The sequence below is a fragment of the Sarcophilus harrisii genome, chromosome X (genome assembly GCF_902635505.1).
Source record: "Sarcophilus harrisii chromosome X, mSarHar1.11, whole genome shotgun sequence".
Taxonomy (NCBI): Eukaryota; Metazoa; Chordata; class Mammalia; order Dasyuromorphia; family Dasyuridae; genus Sarcophilus; species Sarcophilus harrisii.
This window is the reverse complement of record NC_045432.1, coordinates 7926738-7945833: the sequence shown is the minus strand read 5'-3', so window position 1 is coordinate 7945833 and position 19096 is coordinate 7926738. Positions and strand designations below refer to the sequence as shown.

General features: G+C 41.3%; 1 protein-coding gene across 3 annotated transcripts in view; it reads right to left on the bottom strand.

Annotated features, from left to right (window-relative positions):
- The window catches only part of TMLHE (trimethyllysine hydroxylase, epsilon), a 99510-nt gene that overhangs the window by 6024 nt on the left and 74390 nt on the right, over window positions 1-19096 (bottom strand). For all 3 annotated transcript variants that reach the window (XM_031945142.1, XM_031945144.1, XM_031945143.1), the window contains 3 exons: window positions 7880-8156; window positions 2009-2128; window positions 209-445 (listed from right to left, as the gene is read on the bottom strand). In XM_031945142.1, the coding sequence (XP_031801002.1) occupies window positions 209-445; window positions 2009-2128; window positions 7880-8156 (634 nt within the window). The remainder of the gene's footprint in view (window positions 1-208; window positions 446-2008; window positions 2129-7879; window positions 8157-19096) is intronic.

Sequence of the window (19096 nt, the reverse complement as noted above, 5' to 3'; positions counted from 1 at the left end):
ACTCCATTTCAACGGATTCCCAGGAAGCTCCTCAAAGGCAATGCCTCTGATCCTACAAGATGGCAATGTTATGGTGGGCACAGATGGAAGGACTTGGAGGGTTTTGATCAGGAGAGTAGGCTACAGGCTCAAGAGTCACTTTAGGGGAACACGAGATCTTGTAGGATGCTGGTTTTGCTTATCACATACTCTGCCCAAGCATGCTCACCTGATTAAGTAGAGTTCTTTGTTCCACGGGTGGATATTCAAGACTGGCCCAACTCCAATCATGTGATTGTGACATTCTCCCACATTTTCAATATACTCATGTTTCAGTGGCACCTTGCTGAGGAGATCAAAGTCTGCAGGAGCCCTCTGCAGGACTCTTTCTGCTGCATAGAATCCATCGACAAGCAGAGTTCTACCACCAGTCCCTTCATGTTTGAGACAATGAAATACCTGAATGCTAAAGGGAAAAAAAGGGAAATCAAGAGATCCTTCTGTTCATTGGCAAATAGAGGGTCTTACTGGAATGGAAAAGTATTTTGGAAACAAAATAGAAAATTCCTCTCATTAGTACCAATCCCATTACAAAAATATCCATTAAAAAGAGACCTGCCCAAATGGTCTCCCTGCAGCCCAATTTTGAGCAGATTATTCCTCTGCTTAGCTGAAGGTGGCTTCTTAGCACTTCAAGGAGAACAGAGAAAGGCGCTCCTTTTAAGGCCTACTTTCTAGGCTAGTGAAACATTTCTTCCCCTTCCTAACTCTCTGTTCCAGCTAAACTCTATCTTCTACACGTAGGTCTTAGTCTAGGCCAGCCATCCCAGAACTGCAATGTCCTTCCTCCTCAGAAAACGTGCAGTTCCTTTTGAGAGGGTTTCAGAAAACTCTTATTTAAAAAAAAAAACGAAACGCAACAAAACATTCCTTTATTATATTACTTATTAGACCATACAAACTTTCATTAAGAAACGTTTTGTGTGGTCTAATAAGTAATAGAAATGGCTGTTTCATGAATTCATTAATGAAATTGGTTGCTAGCATTGAGAAGTGAAAGTCTGAGGGATGTTTCTCTCCTGCAGATTAGCATAAGCAATGGTGACTCTGAATTCTGCTATCTTGAATTATTCTGGTGTATTTACAGAGCACCAATAATCTGATTTCAAATCTCTATTTGGGGAGGACCAATGACTCACTCTGTGTTCCACTACAGAGCTTTGGTGTGAGTAAGAGCTCCAAGGGGGGAAAAGTGCGACTAATAAAGACCAGCAGCTCAGAGATGGGCTTTCTTGGTGCTTCATTCCCTAATTCAAAATTGAGAAATAAACCATGCTAGGCTCAGAGGCAGTGGCGATGGCAGTGGCAACATTAGCAGCCCAGTGTTCTCCTCACAGAGGGGACAGGGGAAGGAGGACCAGCTACACAAGGTTCGGGGGTAACCTTTCCCTGACTAGCTCTCCTTTCCCTGACCTCTTTTCCAGTGAGAGATAATTACTTCCCCCTTTTGATGTTACCCCTTCTGTGTCCTTTCTGGCTTCATCAAGAAAAAAGCATGTCCTATCCTAGAAGAAACAGTATAGGATAGGGAGTGTGGCTTACATTTCAGAAGAAGGGGAAAAGAGCAATGGGGATTGTGTGTGTCAGGGAACGGGAAGCACAGATATTTGTTGCTGGTTTTCTGTGGAGAAAGGAATTTTTCTATACAAAAAGGAAATTCTAGATTCCATACAATAATCATTCCATGGAACAAATTACTGGGAGATTTCAATTGCTTAATAAAATGTAAATTCTTAGCTCTATAATTAAATCATTTTCTTTGCCCAGTTAAAATATTAGGGTTCACTAAGCTAAATGAGTACTATTAAATCACAGAATAATTGCATTTCTAGGAGGACAAGACCAAGAAAAATCAAAGTGGCTCCCTGGCCTTGGGTAGATCATGGAAAGGGCCAGCAGCCTACAGAAGACACACAGTTGCTTCCCTCATGAGAGGCCAGCTCTGATCCTGGTTAGTTGGTTCACATACCCACAAGGCTCTTGGAAATAAGTGGTGTCTGTGTGGCGATCCAGGGCTAGTTTGGTGTACGCTGTGTCTCCCCTGGAGAAATCAGAAGTAAAATACCACATCCTACCATAGATGGTTTCTCTGTAAGATAAAGAAAGAAGATGAATTGCTTGACATTTTTTCATTTAATTTTTGTCCCTTCAATCTTCTCCCTACTATCTACTCTGAAATACTTTATTTTTTTCATGGAAATCAATAAAACAACCCTGCTACTATCTGGGAAAAGATCACAAATTTCATCAAAGCTGAAGATGGCAATATCCTCACCAAAGGTCTGTTCACTGATCTCCCTTTCAAGAAGCTGGCGTTAGGATATAAAATATGACATCATCAGAGGCTCTGAAATCTCGAGCGACCTCTTAGAACCACAAACTAGAAAATCAGGTAGAAGGGGGAATAATCTAGAGATTATTCAATATGACCATTACCCAATGACCCAATATACCCCATAGCGTCCTAAAAAGTAGGCATTCAGCCTTGCCTTAAATACCTCCAACCATGGGAAGCTCACTTCTAAGGGGGTTGATTTGTCTGGCCAGCTCCATAGTTAGAAAATTGTTTCATATAATCAGCTAAGATGGAGTTCTCGGTGAATGTTAACTCCATGCTGACTGGCTTACTCGTGACAGCTCCAGAAATAAGTGTGGATCAGCATGAGACCCCTACTTCCCTATGGATTCTCTTTCTCAGGCAAACCACCCCGATTTCCTTCCCATTTCTTTCTGTCCATAGTCTTTATACCCATAATCAGCCAGGTAACACTTTTCCTCTGGGCCCTAAGGATGTGCTCCTAAGAACCAATCGCGTCCAGTATACATGTCCAAATAGGAGCCGACCAACATATCTGCCTTGAAACTATCACTTTTACTAAAAGCATAAAGGCGGGAGACTAATCCTGGTTCATTTGCTGAGAAAGTGCCTCACACTTGGAATTTTAGTTGCTTTAATGAAGTGACAATACACACCAGCTGCTTTATCTCTTCACTCAGCTGTTGTAGGATTGAGAGAAACTTAGGTAAAGTGTTGTAGGAATTGAAAGTGTCATTGGTATTACAGTAGGAAGAGACTTCATCAATCATTTCACAGTTCATGGAACAGATGGTTAATTGAGAACTCAAAGTCTTTTGTCTACAAATCCCTCTTACGCCAGATGGCCCTCTTTCCTCTCATTCTGTTCCCTGCCAAGTTGATTTTTCTTAATTCATACACAAAACTTTACCTTGGTCCCGATTAATTTCTCTGAAATTAGAGCTCATTTTTAGGTTGTGATCTTATGAATGTGTGATTCTGTCATTTGACAGCAGGCATCTCATCCATCCATCCATTCCACAAATTATAGGATCTCAAAGATGAGAAATACTTTAAGGACCATCTAGTCTATACCTTCTGAATCCAATTCTTCCTGTACAACAAGAAAGCTCTTTGGATCTGCACACATACATTGTATCTAGGATACACTAGGACATATTCAACATATATAGGACTGCTTGCCATCTAGGGGAGGGGGTGGAGGGTGGGAGGGAAAAATCGGAACAGAAGTGAGTGCAAGGGATAATGTTGTAAAAAAAAATTACTCTGGCATGGATTCTGTTAATAAAAAGTTACTATAATAATAAAAATAAATAAATAAATAAATAAAAATGGAAAAAAATGAATGTTGAAAACCATCCTTATATATATTTAGAAAAATAAAATATTATTGAGAAAAATGTTTTACTAATATAAATTGGATAATGTTATATTGTTTTGGAAAGATTGATTTTACAATACCTACATTTAAATTACATTTAAATTATAAAGTTTCACTGAATAGCATACTTAATATTATAAAATGTATTTTAACTCTGATAATTAGTATCATTGGCATGTTTTTAGGAATAGTACATTTCTATTTGTAGTTAAGATTTTTGTTTCTTTAATTATATAAATAAAAATAATAAATTAAAAAAAAAAGGACCATCTAATCTAACCTAGACCTGAATAAGAATTTCTCCTATAGCATACCCAATTACTGGCCAGTCAGCTTTTTGCCTGAAAACTTCAAGTGAAAGGGACTCCTCACTTCCCAGGGTGAACCCCTCCCACTTTGAGACATCCTGATGACATCAATCTGCATCCCTTTTTTCAGCTCCTGGTTTTGTCAACTAAGTAGGAGCTAGTCTAATCCCTGGGATGGCCCTTTTAAATACTTAAGTTTCTCTCCCCCATTTTCTCTTTTCCAGGTTAGACATACCCAATTCCCTTAACTAAGCCTCATGGGCTTTGCCCTACTGACTGCCCTACTCTCTGGACATCATTCAGTTTAAAAAACATCCTTTTAAAATGTGCTCCCCCCCCCCCCTCCTCCCACTACACCACTTGTGGTCTGAGCAGGGCAGTGACGCAGGCCTATCCCCTCTCTCGGACTGCATGATGAATCTCTCTGGTGTAGCCTAGGATTTGATCAGTGTTAGTATGCTGAGCTCTATGTAGGAAAATCCTGAGGGTGTGTTCACATGCACTGTGGTTTAGCTGTGCCTCCCCTGGCCTATGTGTTGGATTGATTTTTGAAACTCAGCTGTAGAATTGTTTCTCTCTGTTCTACAGTTCTTCTTGCTGGATCCATTCAGCCCATCTTTACAGACCTGAGATCAGAGATTACCTTCTCCTCACTAGCCCTGAGCTTCAGAGCATCTTCTTGGTGGAGTTTTATAGAGTGTAGGCCAGGGAAGCCAAAGACCTGGTGATAACCTGTAATGTTTTCTCTAATATGTAATCTTCTCTTGTTGGGGTTTTCTTGGGGTCTCTGGAGGCAGCCTTCCTTTCAGTTCAGTAATTACCCCAAGTGCAGCCAGGGATTAAGGTCCAAATCCTTTATTGTCTCTTTCCAAGTCTTGTCTCCTTTCCTGCGGCCCACTGAGCTTTGTTAGAGGCCTTCTGTAGTCTTAGTTCCGAGAGCTTGAGCTCCCGCCTGCCTTCTCTGCCCTCTGAATCTCCCTGACTTCCAAGGGGTTGTGCTTGAGCCTCCAGCCACCACAAAGGTGGAAGATGGAATGAATCAGTCTCGGCCTTGGAGATCTTCTAGTGTGTTTGTCCTTTCTGGCCCTCAGGCCTTCTTGCTTATATGCCCCACACTGAGTATACACCAATCATCATATCACTGGAAACCATTATATGTTGTAGGATTAAATCAATGCTAAACTAGACTTGCCCACTGTCTCCTCAATTCCACTTAGTGCCTTGTTTCAAGTTCTGGCCCATAACATCTCCTTGTAGGGTTAAATCAATCATATTGAACCATCTTAAATTAGATAATTATTGTCTCTATCCATTCCACTGACTTAGCACCTTGTAAGAATCCTTTGTTTCAAGTTCAGAGTTCTGGCCCATAAAAATAACCCTGGCTCTGCTACTGTACCTTCTGCTTAGGTCATGCATGTAGAACACATGTACTTGTTACTGGTCACTATGTGTATACAAGTACCCACACTGTGATACTCCTGGGCTTCCATAATTGCAACAACAGAGATCCTCAGTCCTCGCTCCCTCTTGCTGCTAATTCCGGTGCCCACTGGCCACAGCCATCTGGTTTTCCACATGTGTTGGCCACCCAGGTTAGCTAGGAAGTAGCTAACCACAGACACATTGGGAAATTCCATTTATGCTGTTCGTCCCCATAATCTCCAGTTAAGCCCAGCTCTCTAGTGCTCCAGCAGAGGACTCATGAGAGAGGCTGCTGTCAAGGAAATCCTGGCTCCAGGAGCCATCAGAGAAATCTAATGGACTATAGGATCCTGAAACTCTAGAGGTCACTAAGTCTAGCTCTATGCCCTTTTGACAGAGGAGAAACTCTTAAGGGTTAAGCTCCACTTTGAGGGAAAGAGGACCCTCGGTCACATACAGAAGGTGTAACCAAAGGACTAGGCCCCTTGAAATGGCCACTCTGGGGACAGTCAAGACGAGGTCGATGTCATTGCGGTTCAGCTCCCAGCTCTCTCACCTATTCTCCCATTTGACCCTGATGGAACAGACCAGACAGCTGTTTGTTCTTTGCGTCATTTTACGGTCTGTAGTCAAATAGCTGGTATGGGATGAAGGCGAGAATAATTCCTGGGCTCCCCCCAGCACGCCACAGCAAATCCCACAGCAGTACTCACAGTCATTTAACAGAGCTTTTTAAACAGCGATTCTGTGGCCTCTTAGAAATGATGAAGATCATCTCCAGAACACAAGAGAGGAATTAGGTTCCCTGACTTCTTTTTGGACTCCAAGCCCAGTGCCTTCCCCTCCCTCCCCCAGTCTCCCCACCAACCTTCTGCTGCTGTAACAAAAGCCACTGAGCATGAGTGGCTGAACTCTACCTCGGGCCTCTCCCCACTCCTCTAAACTTGACCTTCATACCTCCTTGGCCACCCACATTTACCACATCAGGCTTCACTTCTCGTCTGGGACATGAACCCTGAAAGCTTGCCCTAGCCTAGCCACTGTTTATTAGCAGCTTCCTAACTGGACTCCCTTTCTCCATTTTCGTCCAACTATTCCACACAGCTAACAGACTGGGATTTCTAGAGGATGGGAATTAGCCACTATGCCAGTCTCCTGTTCAAGGAGTTTCAGCAGCTCCTATTATCACTTAAACAAAACTGCAGTTCCTCTTGTTATCTCCATTCACAAATTGGCTCCAACCTAGTTCCCTAGACTCTGTTTCTTCATTCTCTATTGTTGCTAAACAGTCTTATCTGCTGCTACCTGTACACAGTATTTCCCCATCTGACCCCAGGTCTGGCTGCCTGGCCTGGAAGGCCCTCCCTCCTCCTCACCTTCCACCTCTATCTTGAAGAATCAAGATTCAGCTCAACTGCTAACTCATTTCTAGATTTTTTCAGGTGTTAAGTTGCCTGCCACCATCCCCTGCCATTGCCATCTGTCAAATTACTCCGCATTTGCTTTGTTTATGTTTTCTTCTTAAACTTTCCCCCCCCCTACAACCTGATTTTGCCCAAGAAATTTTTACGTGACCCCGAGTATATGGGTATATAACATAGGCAGAAGAACCAAACATTTACTGATAACAAATCATAATTCCACAACCTCCACATTCACTTATGTGACCTCATGTGGGGTCGCAACCCACAGTTTAAGAAGCTTTGTTGTAAAAACACATGTTGGATCCAAACAATCAAATATCAACAAGTCATTGAGGTCCCTGTATTTGTGCCCCTGGCACCAAGTGTAATACTGAGCTCCACAGCAAGCACTTAGTAATTGCTTGCTGAATTGCAATGAAATGAGCTGGGGAGGCCCTTGATCATCCCTTTTTGTCTAACCAAGATTGTCTAAGGCTGTACTTGCTGCTTATTTAAATCCTCCTCTTGCTGCACCTGTTCCTATTCTGCCCTGGAAAGTAGAGACAGTTCATGACTTCCTCCTGAACTCAAGTGAATTCTTTATGATCATTTTGGATTTTTATGTGCAATCTAGTCTAGAATTTCATCAGGGAATAGCATGAAGCTTACCCAGAATTTACCTTTCCTTCCCTTTGTTTTAATTTCTAGGATGGCCCTTTTCAAATCACAATACAAGTACTGCACAGGTCAACAGAGAATCAGTGGTCTGGAAAATCTCTTAGATTGCTCTATATGCCTCCCTATTTGAAACAGAAATTCTGATTTGTAGAGATTAGAAATTGCAGCCTAAAATGAAGTATCAGAGACCTTACTGCCACATGAGATTTTGAATCTATGCATGAGAATGAATGATCAAGTCATGTTTGATTTCTGGCTCTCAGGCTCTGCAAATTAATCATGGTGGACTTGAGAAATTGGATGTTGGCAAGGTCCTGCTGGGGTTTACCTGATCAAACTGATTCTGCCTGCTAACTTTTCTGTATCCTCTTGAGTTGGAGGGACATTCTCTACAAATGCAATCCCGTAGAGCAGGAAATTCTGCAGAAACTCCTTCAGGCCATCTTTGGTCTCCAAAAAACTCTGGAAGTCGACAGGCAACACTTGAGCCTGCTGGTAGATCTCTGCGTTCCACAAAATTTTAGGCTGGACAGCCTGCTTCTGCCCTTCATAGCTATTCTTCAGCAGCCACTCCAAACTGTACCTGGTCACATGACCATCCGGCCCTTTGGAAAGAAACAAAGGAAGCATCACAAAGTGGGCTGAGTGGGATGGCAAGAAGCGTGGCTGAAACTGGCCCTCTCAGCAACCAGTGCCAGAGCCCCATTCTACACCGCACAAGGTTTATGACAGCACCTACCCCCTCGACAGCCCCTGCTACCAAAGAATTGGAAAAGAACGGTCTCATAGCCAAAGAAAGCCCTCAGCACTGTCAAATGGCTCAAGATTAGAAAGGAATCTCATTTTATCAATGGAAACCATTTGTAAAAATATCTATTGCCATCTGTTTTGTCACTGCTCCCTAAGAATCATAAGAGAAATGTCAAATCAAATAAAGGAAATAAAAATCCAGCTTGCGGGGAAAACCTGTGATTTGTGTTGTCTCCTCCATTAGAATGTAGATTCCTTGATAGTAGTATTAAACTTCTCTTTATTTTCTCAGTGCTTAGCACGGGGCTTTGTACATAGAAAACGGTGAGCAAAGCCTTTTTATTGTCCAAAATGGAACCCCAAACCCTCCCCTCCTCCCAGTCAATAACTTCAACAAGCATTTATGAAGTGTGCACTGTGTGCAAGTCGCTGCAGGTTCAAAGAAAGTCAGAAAGCAGCCCTTGCTCTTAAGGAACTCCTACTCTAATGGAGGAAAGAACATGGAGATGGCGAGGTATAAATAAGATCTAGGCTAGATAAACTGGAGATGGTATCAGAAGAAAAGCAATAAGATCAAAACCTAGGAAAACATTGAGACTTGAAGAAAGCCAGAAAACCCAGGGCCCAGTGATGAGGAAGGAGAGCCTTCTGGGATTGGGGGATAGCCAGTGAAAATGCCCCGAACTGGAAGATGGATTAAGATAGAGCCCAAGGGGAAGGCCAGTCCCAGCCGACTATATGCATACTGGGGATGGGGTAGAGGGAGTAAAATGAAAGAAGCCTGGGAAAGAAAGCTAAGAAGGAGCCAAGTTATGAAGACGTTAAAAGCTACACAGGTGGTTTGATATTTTAATCTGGGGGCCACCATGAGGGTGACATGCCCAGACCTGGCTGAAAGGAGAATGGATTGTATTAATAGCTAAAATAGCCAACATTTCTAAGGCACTTACTAGGTGCCAGGCACTGTGCTAAGAGCTTTCCAATCATTACCTCGTTTGATCCCCACAAACAAGCCTGGAAGGAGGCAGATAGAGGCCAAGGCCACAGTCACGCAGCTAGTAGGTATATGAAACCAGATTGGAATTCAGGTTTTCCTGACTCCAAGTCTGGCACTTTCTCCACTGTGGAGCTTCTTTCAGCTCTAGAGGGGAGACACTCAAGGAAGGAAGACCAACCAATAGGCTACTACAAAGGTCCAGACACGAAGTAACGAGAGTCTGCACCAGAGTGGTAGGCAGTGTCACAGTACCGGAGGAGACATATAGAAGACTCCAGTCATGTCAATCGTGTCTGACCTTTTGTGACCCCATCTGACATTTTCTTGGCAAAGATATTGGCATGCTTTACCATTTCCTTCTCATATTACAGATGAGAAAACCAAAGCCAAAAGGGTGGTTGATGTGTTCAGGGTCACACAGTAAGTCTCTGAGGCCAGAATATGAATTCAGGTTTTCCTGACTCCAAGCCAGACATGTTATTTAGAAGACTGACTTGGATCTGAAGGGTGAGAAATGGTGAGGACTCAAAGTTTGTGAGCCTGGGAGGACAGACCCTTGGCATTAATAGACGGTGAGGAGGGAGGAAGGTTTAGGGAGAAAGATAGAGAATTCAGCCACGGACAACATTGAGTTTCAGCTGTCCAAAAGATACTTGGAGATCCAAGACCAAAGGTCAGCAGAGAGGCCACAAAAGAGCTGGAGAGAGGTTATTAGGGCTGGACAAACAGACCAGCGGAGAGATTCCAAGCTTTTCTATCACTGTTGGCTACACTAGCATCCTCCCAGTCACCTTCGTGCAGGCCTTCATCCTCTCACACCTGCCCCAGCCTTCTAGTTATCTCCCCACCTCAGAACTTCCTCAATGCAGTCAAAATGATTTGTCTAAAGCTCCCTCCCATTCAATAGATTTCAGTGACTTCCTATGGCCTCTAGAATCAAAACCCAAATCCTCTGCTTGTGGTTCAAAGTTCTGCATAACCTGGCCCTCCTCCCTTTCCACTCTTCCTTCCTGCTTTCCCAAACTTGGCGTTCCAGTGACAATTGCTGTTTTCATATGTGGATCTCCATGTCCCGACCGTGTGCCTTTTCACTAGCGGACCCTCATAGCTGGAATGTTCTCCCTTCTCTCCTCTGCCTCCCTCCTGGCTTAAAGAAGAGGCCCTTCCTCGGAGATTACCTTCTGCCAATTCTCTATGTAGGCCAAGAAAAAATGGTTAGAACTGAACATGGAACAGCTGATCAGTTTAAGACTGGAAAAAGAGTAAGACGAGGCTGTAGATTGTGTCCTTATTTGATTAACTTTGATACAGAGTACATCATGTGAAACGCTAGGCCCGAAGAAACAAAAGCTGAAATTAAGACTGGGAGAAATATCAACAATCTCAGATACACAGATGATCCCACTCTGGTGGCAGAAAATGAAGGGGAATTAAGCCTCCTGATGAAGATGAAAGAGGAGCATGTAAAAGCTGGCTTGAAGCTTAACATAAAAAAAACAAAATAAGATCTTGGCAACTGCCCCATCAATTCCTGGCAAATAAGGGGGAAAAAATGAAAACAGCAGCAGATTTTGTATTCTTGTGCTCAAAGATCCCTGCAGACGGTGATTGTGGCCACAAAATTAAAAGATGCTTGCTCCTTGGAAGAAAAGCTCTAGACAATGCAACCTTGTAGATAACGGGTGTGTATATAACTGCATGCTATCTGCCCCATCAGAATAGGGGAGCTCCTCAAGACTAGGGCCTGTCTTTGTGCCTTTTCTCTGTATCCCTAATACTTCCTGTCTCATTAGTGCTTAATCAGTGCTCATTGAGTGGCTAAGTTTTTCATTCATTCATTAAAAAATCATTTTTATAGATGAGGACTCTAAGAGGCTTAAAAATGATTTCCCTAAGGACATGAAGAAAGGCAGTAGAAGAGCTGAGTCACACTTTCAGTTCTTTTGGTTCCCTGTTGAGGAACTTTAGACCCTGAAAACCAAGGTTCTAATTAATTTTCAGAATAAAAATGTTAATCCAAGGGGTTTATATACGGTTATCTGGGTTTTGTTTCTCCCCTCCCCACCCCAGCTGAGACCTCTAAAATACAAATATTTTATTGTAAAACTAATTACAGCAACCACTGCATTTGAATCAATCCATTTCTATCAGATGTTTCTCACCAAATGACCCTAGGAAAACCCATTTTTAGTATATATTCACCCATATAATATTTGTAGGCCTTTCTATATACAAGTGCAGAATAAAGAAAAATGAATGACATTAGTAAGAACAGGAAAAATGTTGTCATCAATCCTTTCATGCTGCTGCCACTATCTTTACTCCAAGAATCAAAGGCAGAAATACAGGGGATAAGAATCCTATTACTGAGGTTAGAAAACACATTTCAAATTTGATGTTGAGAAATATATTAAGTGTAGGTTGCAGAAAATCAACCTGTATGTGTGCCAAGTATATCCAACTCTGCAAGGTGATTTTGTAGCATTGTCTGGGATCCTCCGGTTTCTTTCCTATCTCATCTCATTACCTTCTGCAGCCCAAGACAGGAAATTGGCTACAGCAAGCAAGCGGTTCTGAGAAAAACACATCAGGTATCATAGCAAGGCAACGAAGGGTGTGGCCAGCTGATAAATAATTCCAGGAAGACAAAGCTTTCCACTTAAAGTTGAGGGGACAAAAATACTAACTGAGATGAAGTGAACATTTTAACATCAGAATATCAGAGAGAAATAAGCTCCTTTTGCTACATGCTACAATTGAAGCTAGAATAGCAGAGGAACCATATTCTTGAATGAATGGCTTTGTAGAGAGGGAAGGATGGAGTACCCAGGGAAATGTAGGGAGAATGCTTTGACCCAACACCTGATGACACAGGTTGGATTGCCTCCGAGAGATCTCCTAAGAAGTGATATGTCATTGCTTCTGACTAGGAGACAAAGGAAGTAACAGGTGAGAATCCCCCCTTGAGGAAGGAAGGCTTACAGGTGCAAAGAGACTTTGGAGGAAGGAATGAGTTAAACACTCAAAGGATGAAACATCAAAACAAAGCTAAGTTCAGACTTCCATTATCAGGCTGCACATGAGCTGAGCTTTAAGGGAAACTAAGAATCCCAGGGATGAGAAGGAGTGCATTCGAGGCATCAATTTTTTAAAAAAAGAAGAAAACCAAATTACCAGTATCAAAAATGGAAAAAAAATGAATCCACAACTAATAAAGATAAAATTAAAATGAATTTGAAGATCTATTTTGCCCAACTATATGCCCCCAAAACTTAAAATTTCTAAATGAAATGAATAGTTACAAAAATAGAAACTGCCCAGATAAACAAGAGTAAACAAAGTATTTAAATAACCCTATCTTAGAAAAAGAAATTAAATAAGCCATATGTGACCTCCTTAAGAAAAACCCCCAAGAACAGATGGATTTACAAGTGAATTCTATCAAATATCTAAAGGAAATTAATTCCAAGATTATATATATATATATATATATATATATATATATATATATATATACATATATATATAAACTGGTTGAAAAAATTGGTAAAGGAGTTCTACTAAATTCAACACAAATATGGTTTCAATATCTAAACCCGGGAGAGCAAAAACAGAGAAAGAAAACTATATGCCAATTACCCTAATGAATATCGATGTAAAAATTCTAAATAAAATATTTACAAAGAGGTTACAGCAATCTTATCACAAAGGTCATGTACTGTGACAGGTGGGATTTATACCAAGATACTAGGAGAACATTAAGTAAAATTGACCATATCATTGACCAAAAACCATATGATAATATCAATAGATTCAGAAATCATTTTTTAAATAATGCAACACATTCTTATTTAAAACACTGGAAAGCATAGGAATAAATGGAATTTTTCTTAAAATGATAAATGGTATCCAAAACCAGGAGCAAATAATAAAAACTGCTGGGGAAACTGATAAACAGTATGGCAGAAACTAGGCATAGACTAACATATCCCAAGATAGAGTCAAAATGGGTACATGATTTAGACATAGTGTGTACTATAATAAGCAAAATAGGGGACTGGGGAAATTTTACCTGTTAGAACTTTAGATAAGGGAAAATTTTATGGCCAGATAAGAGATAGAGAGGATTATAGGAAATAAAATGGATAATTTCTATTACATTAAATTAAAAGGGATTTGTACAAAAATCCAGTATAACCAAAAGGAAAGGAAAGCAGGAAACTGGGGGTGGGGGGGGATAGAGTCAGTAAGTGGGTTTCTCTGATGAAAGCCTCATTTCTCAAATACATAGAAAACTTAGCAAAATGTATAATAACACAAGTCATTGTGTTATTGATAAATGGCCAAAGGATATGAACAGACAGTTTTCAGAAGAGGAAATAAAAGCTAAAAATAATCACATAAAAATGCTCTAAATCCCTGATAATTAGGGAAATGCAAATTAAAACAGCTCTCAAGTGCCACTTCACACTCATCAGATTGAGTAACATGACAGAAAAGGAAAATGACAAATACTGGAGGGGATGTGGAAAAATGGGGACACTAGTGCATACTAGTGCAACCATTTGTCAGAATAAGTTGGAATTGTTTCCAAAGGGCTATCAAATTATACACACACACACACACACACACACACACATATATATATATATATATATATATATATATATATATATATATATATATATATATATTCCTTGATCCAACAATATTGCTATGAGGTCTGTTTCCTAAGGAGATCAAAGAAAAAGGAAAAGGACCCAAATGTGAAAAATATTTATAGTAGCTTTTTTGTAGTTACAAAGAGTTGGAAATGGAAGGGATGCCCATGAATGGGGGAATGGATAAACAAGTAATGGTTTATGATTGTGAAGGAACACTGTTGTGCTCTAAGAAATGACAATAGGATGGTTTAAAAAAACTTGTGTGAATTGAAACAAACTGAAGTGAGCACATCCAGGAGAACATTGTACACAGTGTTAGCAATATTTAGATATCAACTCTGAGAGATTTAGCATGATGAAAAATGTTATCCATCTCTAAGAAGAGAAAAGATGAACTCTGAATACAGATTGAATCAGAGCCCCCCTTTATTTCTTGATTTTTCTTCCTTCTTCCTCCCCCCCAACCTGACAAATGTGGAAGAAAGTTTTGCATGGCTTCATATGTATAATGGGTATGATCTTTGCCTTCTCAATGAGGGAGGAATAGGCTGGAAGGAAAGAGAAAATTTGGAACGAAAAAAAATTTTTTATATTAAAATAAAGGTTAAAAAGTTTTTATACAAACAAAACTAATGCGGACAAGATTAGAAGGAAGGAATACACTGGGGAAACATTTTTACATTCAAAGGTCCTGATAAAGGCCTCATTTCTAAAATATAGAGAGAATTGATTCAAATCTATAAGAATTCAAGTCATTCTCCAATTGATAAATGATCAAGGGATATGAACAGACAATTTTCAGATGAAGAAATTGAAACTTTCTAATCATATGAAAAGGTGCTCTAAATCACTATTGATCAGAGAAATGCAAATTAAGACAACTCTAGGGTACCACCACACACCTCTCAGATTAGCTAAGATGACAAGAAAAGATAACACCGAATATTGTAGGAAATGCAGGAAAACTGGGACACTAATATTGTTGGTGGAGTTGTGAACTGATCCAACCCTTCTGGAGGCATTTTGGAACTATGTTCAAAAGGTTATCAAAATGTGCATACTCTGGTCCAGCAGTGTTACTACTGGACCTATATGTAAAAAAGGAGGGAAAGGGAACCACATGTGCAAAAATATTTGTGGCAGTGCTTTTTGTAGTGGTCAGAAACTAGAAACTAAGTGGATGCCCATCAGTTGGAGAATGGCTGAATAAGTGATGGTATATGAATGTGATGGAATATTATTTTTCTATAAGAAATGACCAACAGGATGATCTCAAAGAGGCCTGGAAAGACTTACATGAACTGATGCTGAGTGAAATGAGCAGGACCAGGAGATCACTGTACACGGCAACAACAGGATTATCAACAATGAAATGATTCAGGCCCGTTTTAATGATTTTGTTATGAAGAGAGCCATCTACACCCAGAAAGAGGACTGTGGAAACCGAGTGAGAATCACAATACAGCATTTTCACTCTTTTTGTTGCATTTTATTTTCTTTCTCGTTTTTTTTCCTTTCTGATTTGATTTTTCTTGTGCAGCAAGATAATTGTATAAATATATATGGGTTTATTGAGTTTAACATATATTTTACCATGTTTAACATATATTGGATTACTTGCCATCTAGGGGAGAAGTGGGGGATGGGAGGAATTGGAACACAAGGTTTTGCAAGGGTCAATGTTGAAAAATTATCCATGCAGATGTTTTGAAAATAAAAAGTCTTAATAAAAAAATTTTAAAACCCAGTCTTGAAATGGAATCTGGACTATCGATGCTAGTAGGGTTGTAAGGGAGTGAGGGGGAAATGGGCATTGAAAAAGGTGAATATGAGTAAAGCAGAACTGAAGTAGCTCAGAAGAAACACGAGATGTACAATATTAGAGAAGCCACCCTAAATGCTCATAGGGACTATTTGTGGCTGACTGTGGCAGAACATTCTGAGCTTGTTAGTCTGATCAGCCATAGTTGGACATATTGTAACTTAACTCTAACATAGTGATCTCATTCTGGTCCTCTTCGAGAATGAAGGACAGTAACCAATCAACACTAAGAATGAGGTAATGGATTGACAGACATTAGACTTGAGCAGAGTTTGCTGGACACCCCCTTTGTAGCTCAAAGGGAAATAGTGTTAGATGGAGCTGAAACTCAGCAAGGGTAATTGATTCATCAGGGATCAGTAGGGATCCCCTACAGCACACAGTGAGAACATCAGCCGAGGATGGGATATACCTCGGGAAGAAAAAGACCTAAGCTTCCAGGAGGCAGCTTGTGTTCTAGGCATTGATTGTATGTATCAAGTGCACTGGGGATAGATGCAATGACTAGACAATAACACAAACTCTGCCCTCAAGAAGCTTTTGTTTTACTATTGAAGAAGACATACAGAATATACACGAATAAGAAGACTATAAGCTAGGATATTATGAAGGCAACAAAGAGATTCAGAGAAATAGCAAAGAGATTTGAGGAGGGAGAGGAAGAAAACTTTCAGCTGGGGAGGTATATTTTATTTTATTTCTTGCTAAGGCAATTGGGATTAAGCCACTTGTGTGCCCAGGGTCACACAGCCAGGGAGTGTTAAGTGCCTTGAGGTCAGATTTGAACTCTGGTCCTCCTGACTTCAGAGCTGGTGCTCTATCCACTGCACCAACTAGCTGCCCCTGAGGAGGTTTATAATATCTTTATGGAGAATATGGCAGCTGAGAAGAATCTCGAAGAAGACGGGCTTCTGAAAAGGAGAAATAAGGAGAGCAAACATACCAAGCAGGAAGGATAGCTTGGACAAAGGTAGGTGAAGGATGTCTTAGAGAAGAGAGAGACTGAAGAAGAGATGAGCCAGAGTAATGATGGCAGTTCAGGTGAAAAAAGATGCTTGAAGTCATACAGCCAATAAAATCCAAAGACTGGGAGAGATGATCCCCAAGATCCCTTCAGACTCCAAATTTGATGAGCCTATGAGGATGATAAGGGTTTGAACTGAGGGAGGGGGAGACGGGAGAGCGAAGTGGCCATATGAGTGGAGATAGGCAAACAGATAAGATGCTATGTCTATGAAGTCTACAATCCTTGCAAACTGCTTGGATTTGAATGGGGAAAAGACAAGAGGAAAAAAATCAAAGCTAATTCCAAGGTTTTGAGAAGAAGTGATCAACAAGAGGGTGGTGCTATCAACACCAAAAAGAATCTGAGAGGAGGAGGAAGGTGCTGGATTCGATTTTGGAAATGTTGAAATTGACTTTTTAGTGGGATATCCAGGGGAATCCATTCACCAAGAAAGTAGAGATTTGACAATAAAACTCCAGAAAGACACATTAACTTACAAGTCGTCTCTGGACAGGAGATAATTGAATTGTGGTAATGACAGAGCCCTGAGAGAAACCAAATGATAGGAGGAAGGCATTGTGCAACTGAAAGAGACTTAAGAAGATGTCATCAAAGAGGTGTCAGTGTGGTACAGTGGAAAGAACCCTGGATTTGGGCTCAAGGGGCCCAAATTCAAATCTTAGCTCTGGCACTTAATGTTTGCATTCGATTCTGGACAAGTCACTTGATCTTCAGTTTCTTCATCTGTAAAATGAAGAGCATTGACCTCTAAATCCCTTGCAGTTTTCAGTCTATGAGCCCGGGAGGTGGGAGGAGAACCGGATGAGTGCAATGTCATGGAAAGCAAAGGGACGAGAGGAACCAAGTCAAGATAGGCAGAGAGGTCAAGGAGAAGGAAAAGCTGGAAAAAGCCGTTGGAGTTCGCAGTGAACACTGGATACAGTAACAAGAGTAGGATTGTCCTCTAAAAAAAAAGCTTCTAGGTGGCACAGTAGATAGAGCACCAGCTCTGAAGTCAGGAAGACCTGAGTTCAAGGTGGTCTCAGACACTTAGCACTTCCTGGCTGTGTGACTCTGGGAAGTCATTTAATCCGCAGTGCCTCAGCAAAGAAAAAAAAAGGAGGGGGTGGGGGACAGGGGTTTGACTCTTTTCAACAATGATTCAAGGTAATTCTAATAGACTTAGGGCAGAAACATTGTCGTCGTTTGTTTGCTTTTTTTTTCTCTCATAGTTTTCCCCCCTTTGATCTGATTTTTCTTGCAGAGCAGAACATTGGACACAGTAATGAGAAGATTATGTGATGATCAGTTGGAAGGACTTGGCTCTTTTCACCAATGTGGTGATTCAATGTCATTCCCACAGATTTGGAATAGAGAGCTTTTTGGTGTTTGCTTTTTTACTTCTTGTAGTTGCTCCCCTTTTGATCTGAATTTTTCTTGCACCACATGATGACTATGGGAATATGTTTAGAGGAACTGTACAAGTTTAAGCTGATGGCCATTTGCTTGTTGTCTTGGGGAGGGGAGGGGGGGGATCTGGAACACAAAGATGAATGTTGAAAAGTAGCTTTGCATGCATTTGGAAAAATAGAATATTGGGGGAAGAAGTTTATTTTGAACCTGAAGATCACATGGTTTAACCCTTAGCATTTAAGAAAGCAAATGGATGTAGGGGATAATATTTAAGGGAACAGATAGATGAGGGGCATTTTAAGGGACCAGGCAGGTGAGAGGGGATTTTTAAGAGAGCAGATAGATGAGGGGGGATATTTAAGGGAGCAGATGGCAAGAAGGCAATATTCCCTGTCTCTGAGGAGAGAGCAGAGGGTGGCCTCCAGCCCCTCCCGGCGGGGATGAAAGTCTCCCTTGGAAAACAGGGAATTGGGTTGGGGGAGCATAGGGGAAAGATGTCTCTTCTGTCTCCTCTCGGGCCATACAAAGATCCCCTTCACTCCATGTGGGGACGGCCCCACGGTGGAGATGGACTGGCCCAGATTTGGCCTCCGACACTCGCTCGCAGCCTCGGCGGACCCTGGTCCTCTTTGCCCTTGCCCTGATTTCACGAATTACGGACATATGGGGGCTCCTGCCTCAGACAGCACATGACATCACCGTCTCGCCTCAGTACGGAGCAGACGGGACTGGTGGCTGTGCGCTCGTTGCTCAGCAGGGGGAGCCAGAGACTGCCGGATCCCCCGATCACGGCCGACAAGCTGGATCTTTGTTAACGCCGCCTTCCCGTGTACCAGGCTGGGCTACAAAGAAGGTGTCTCCGCGTCTTATGGGGGGACACACAAGAAATTCTG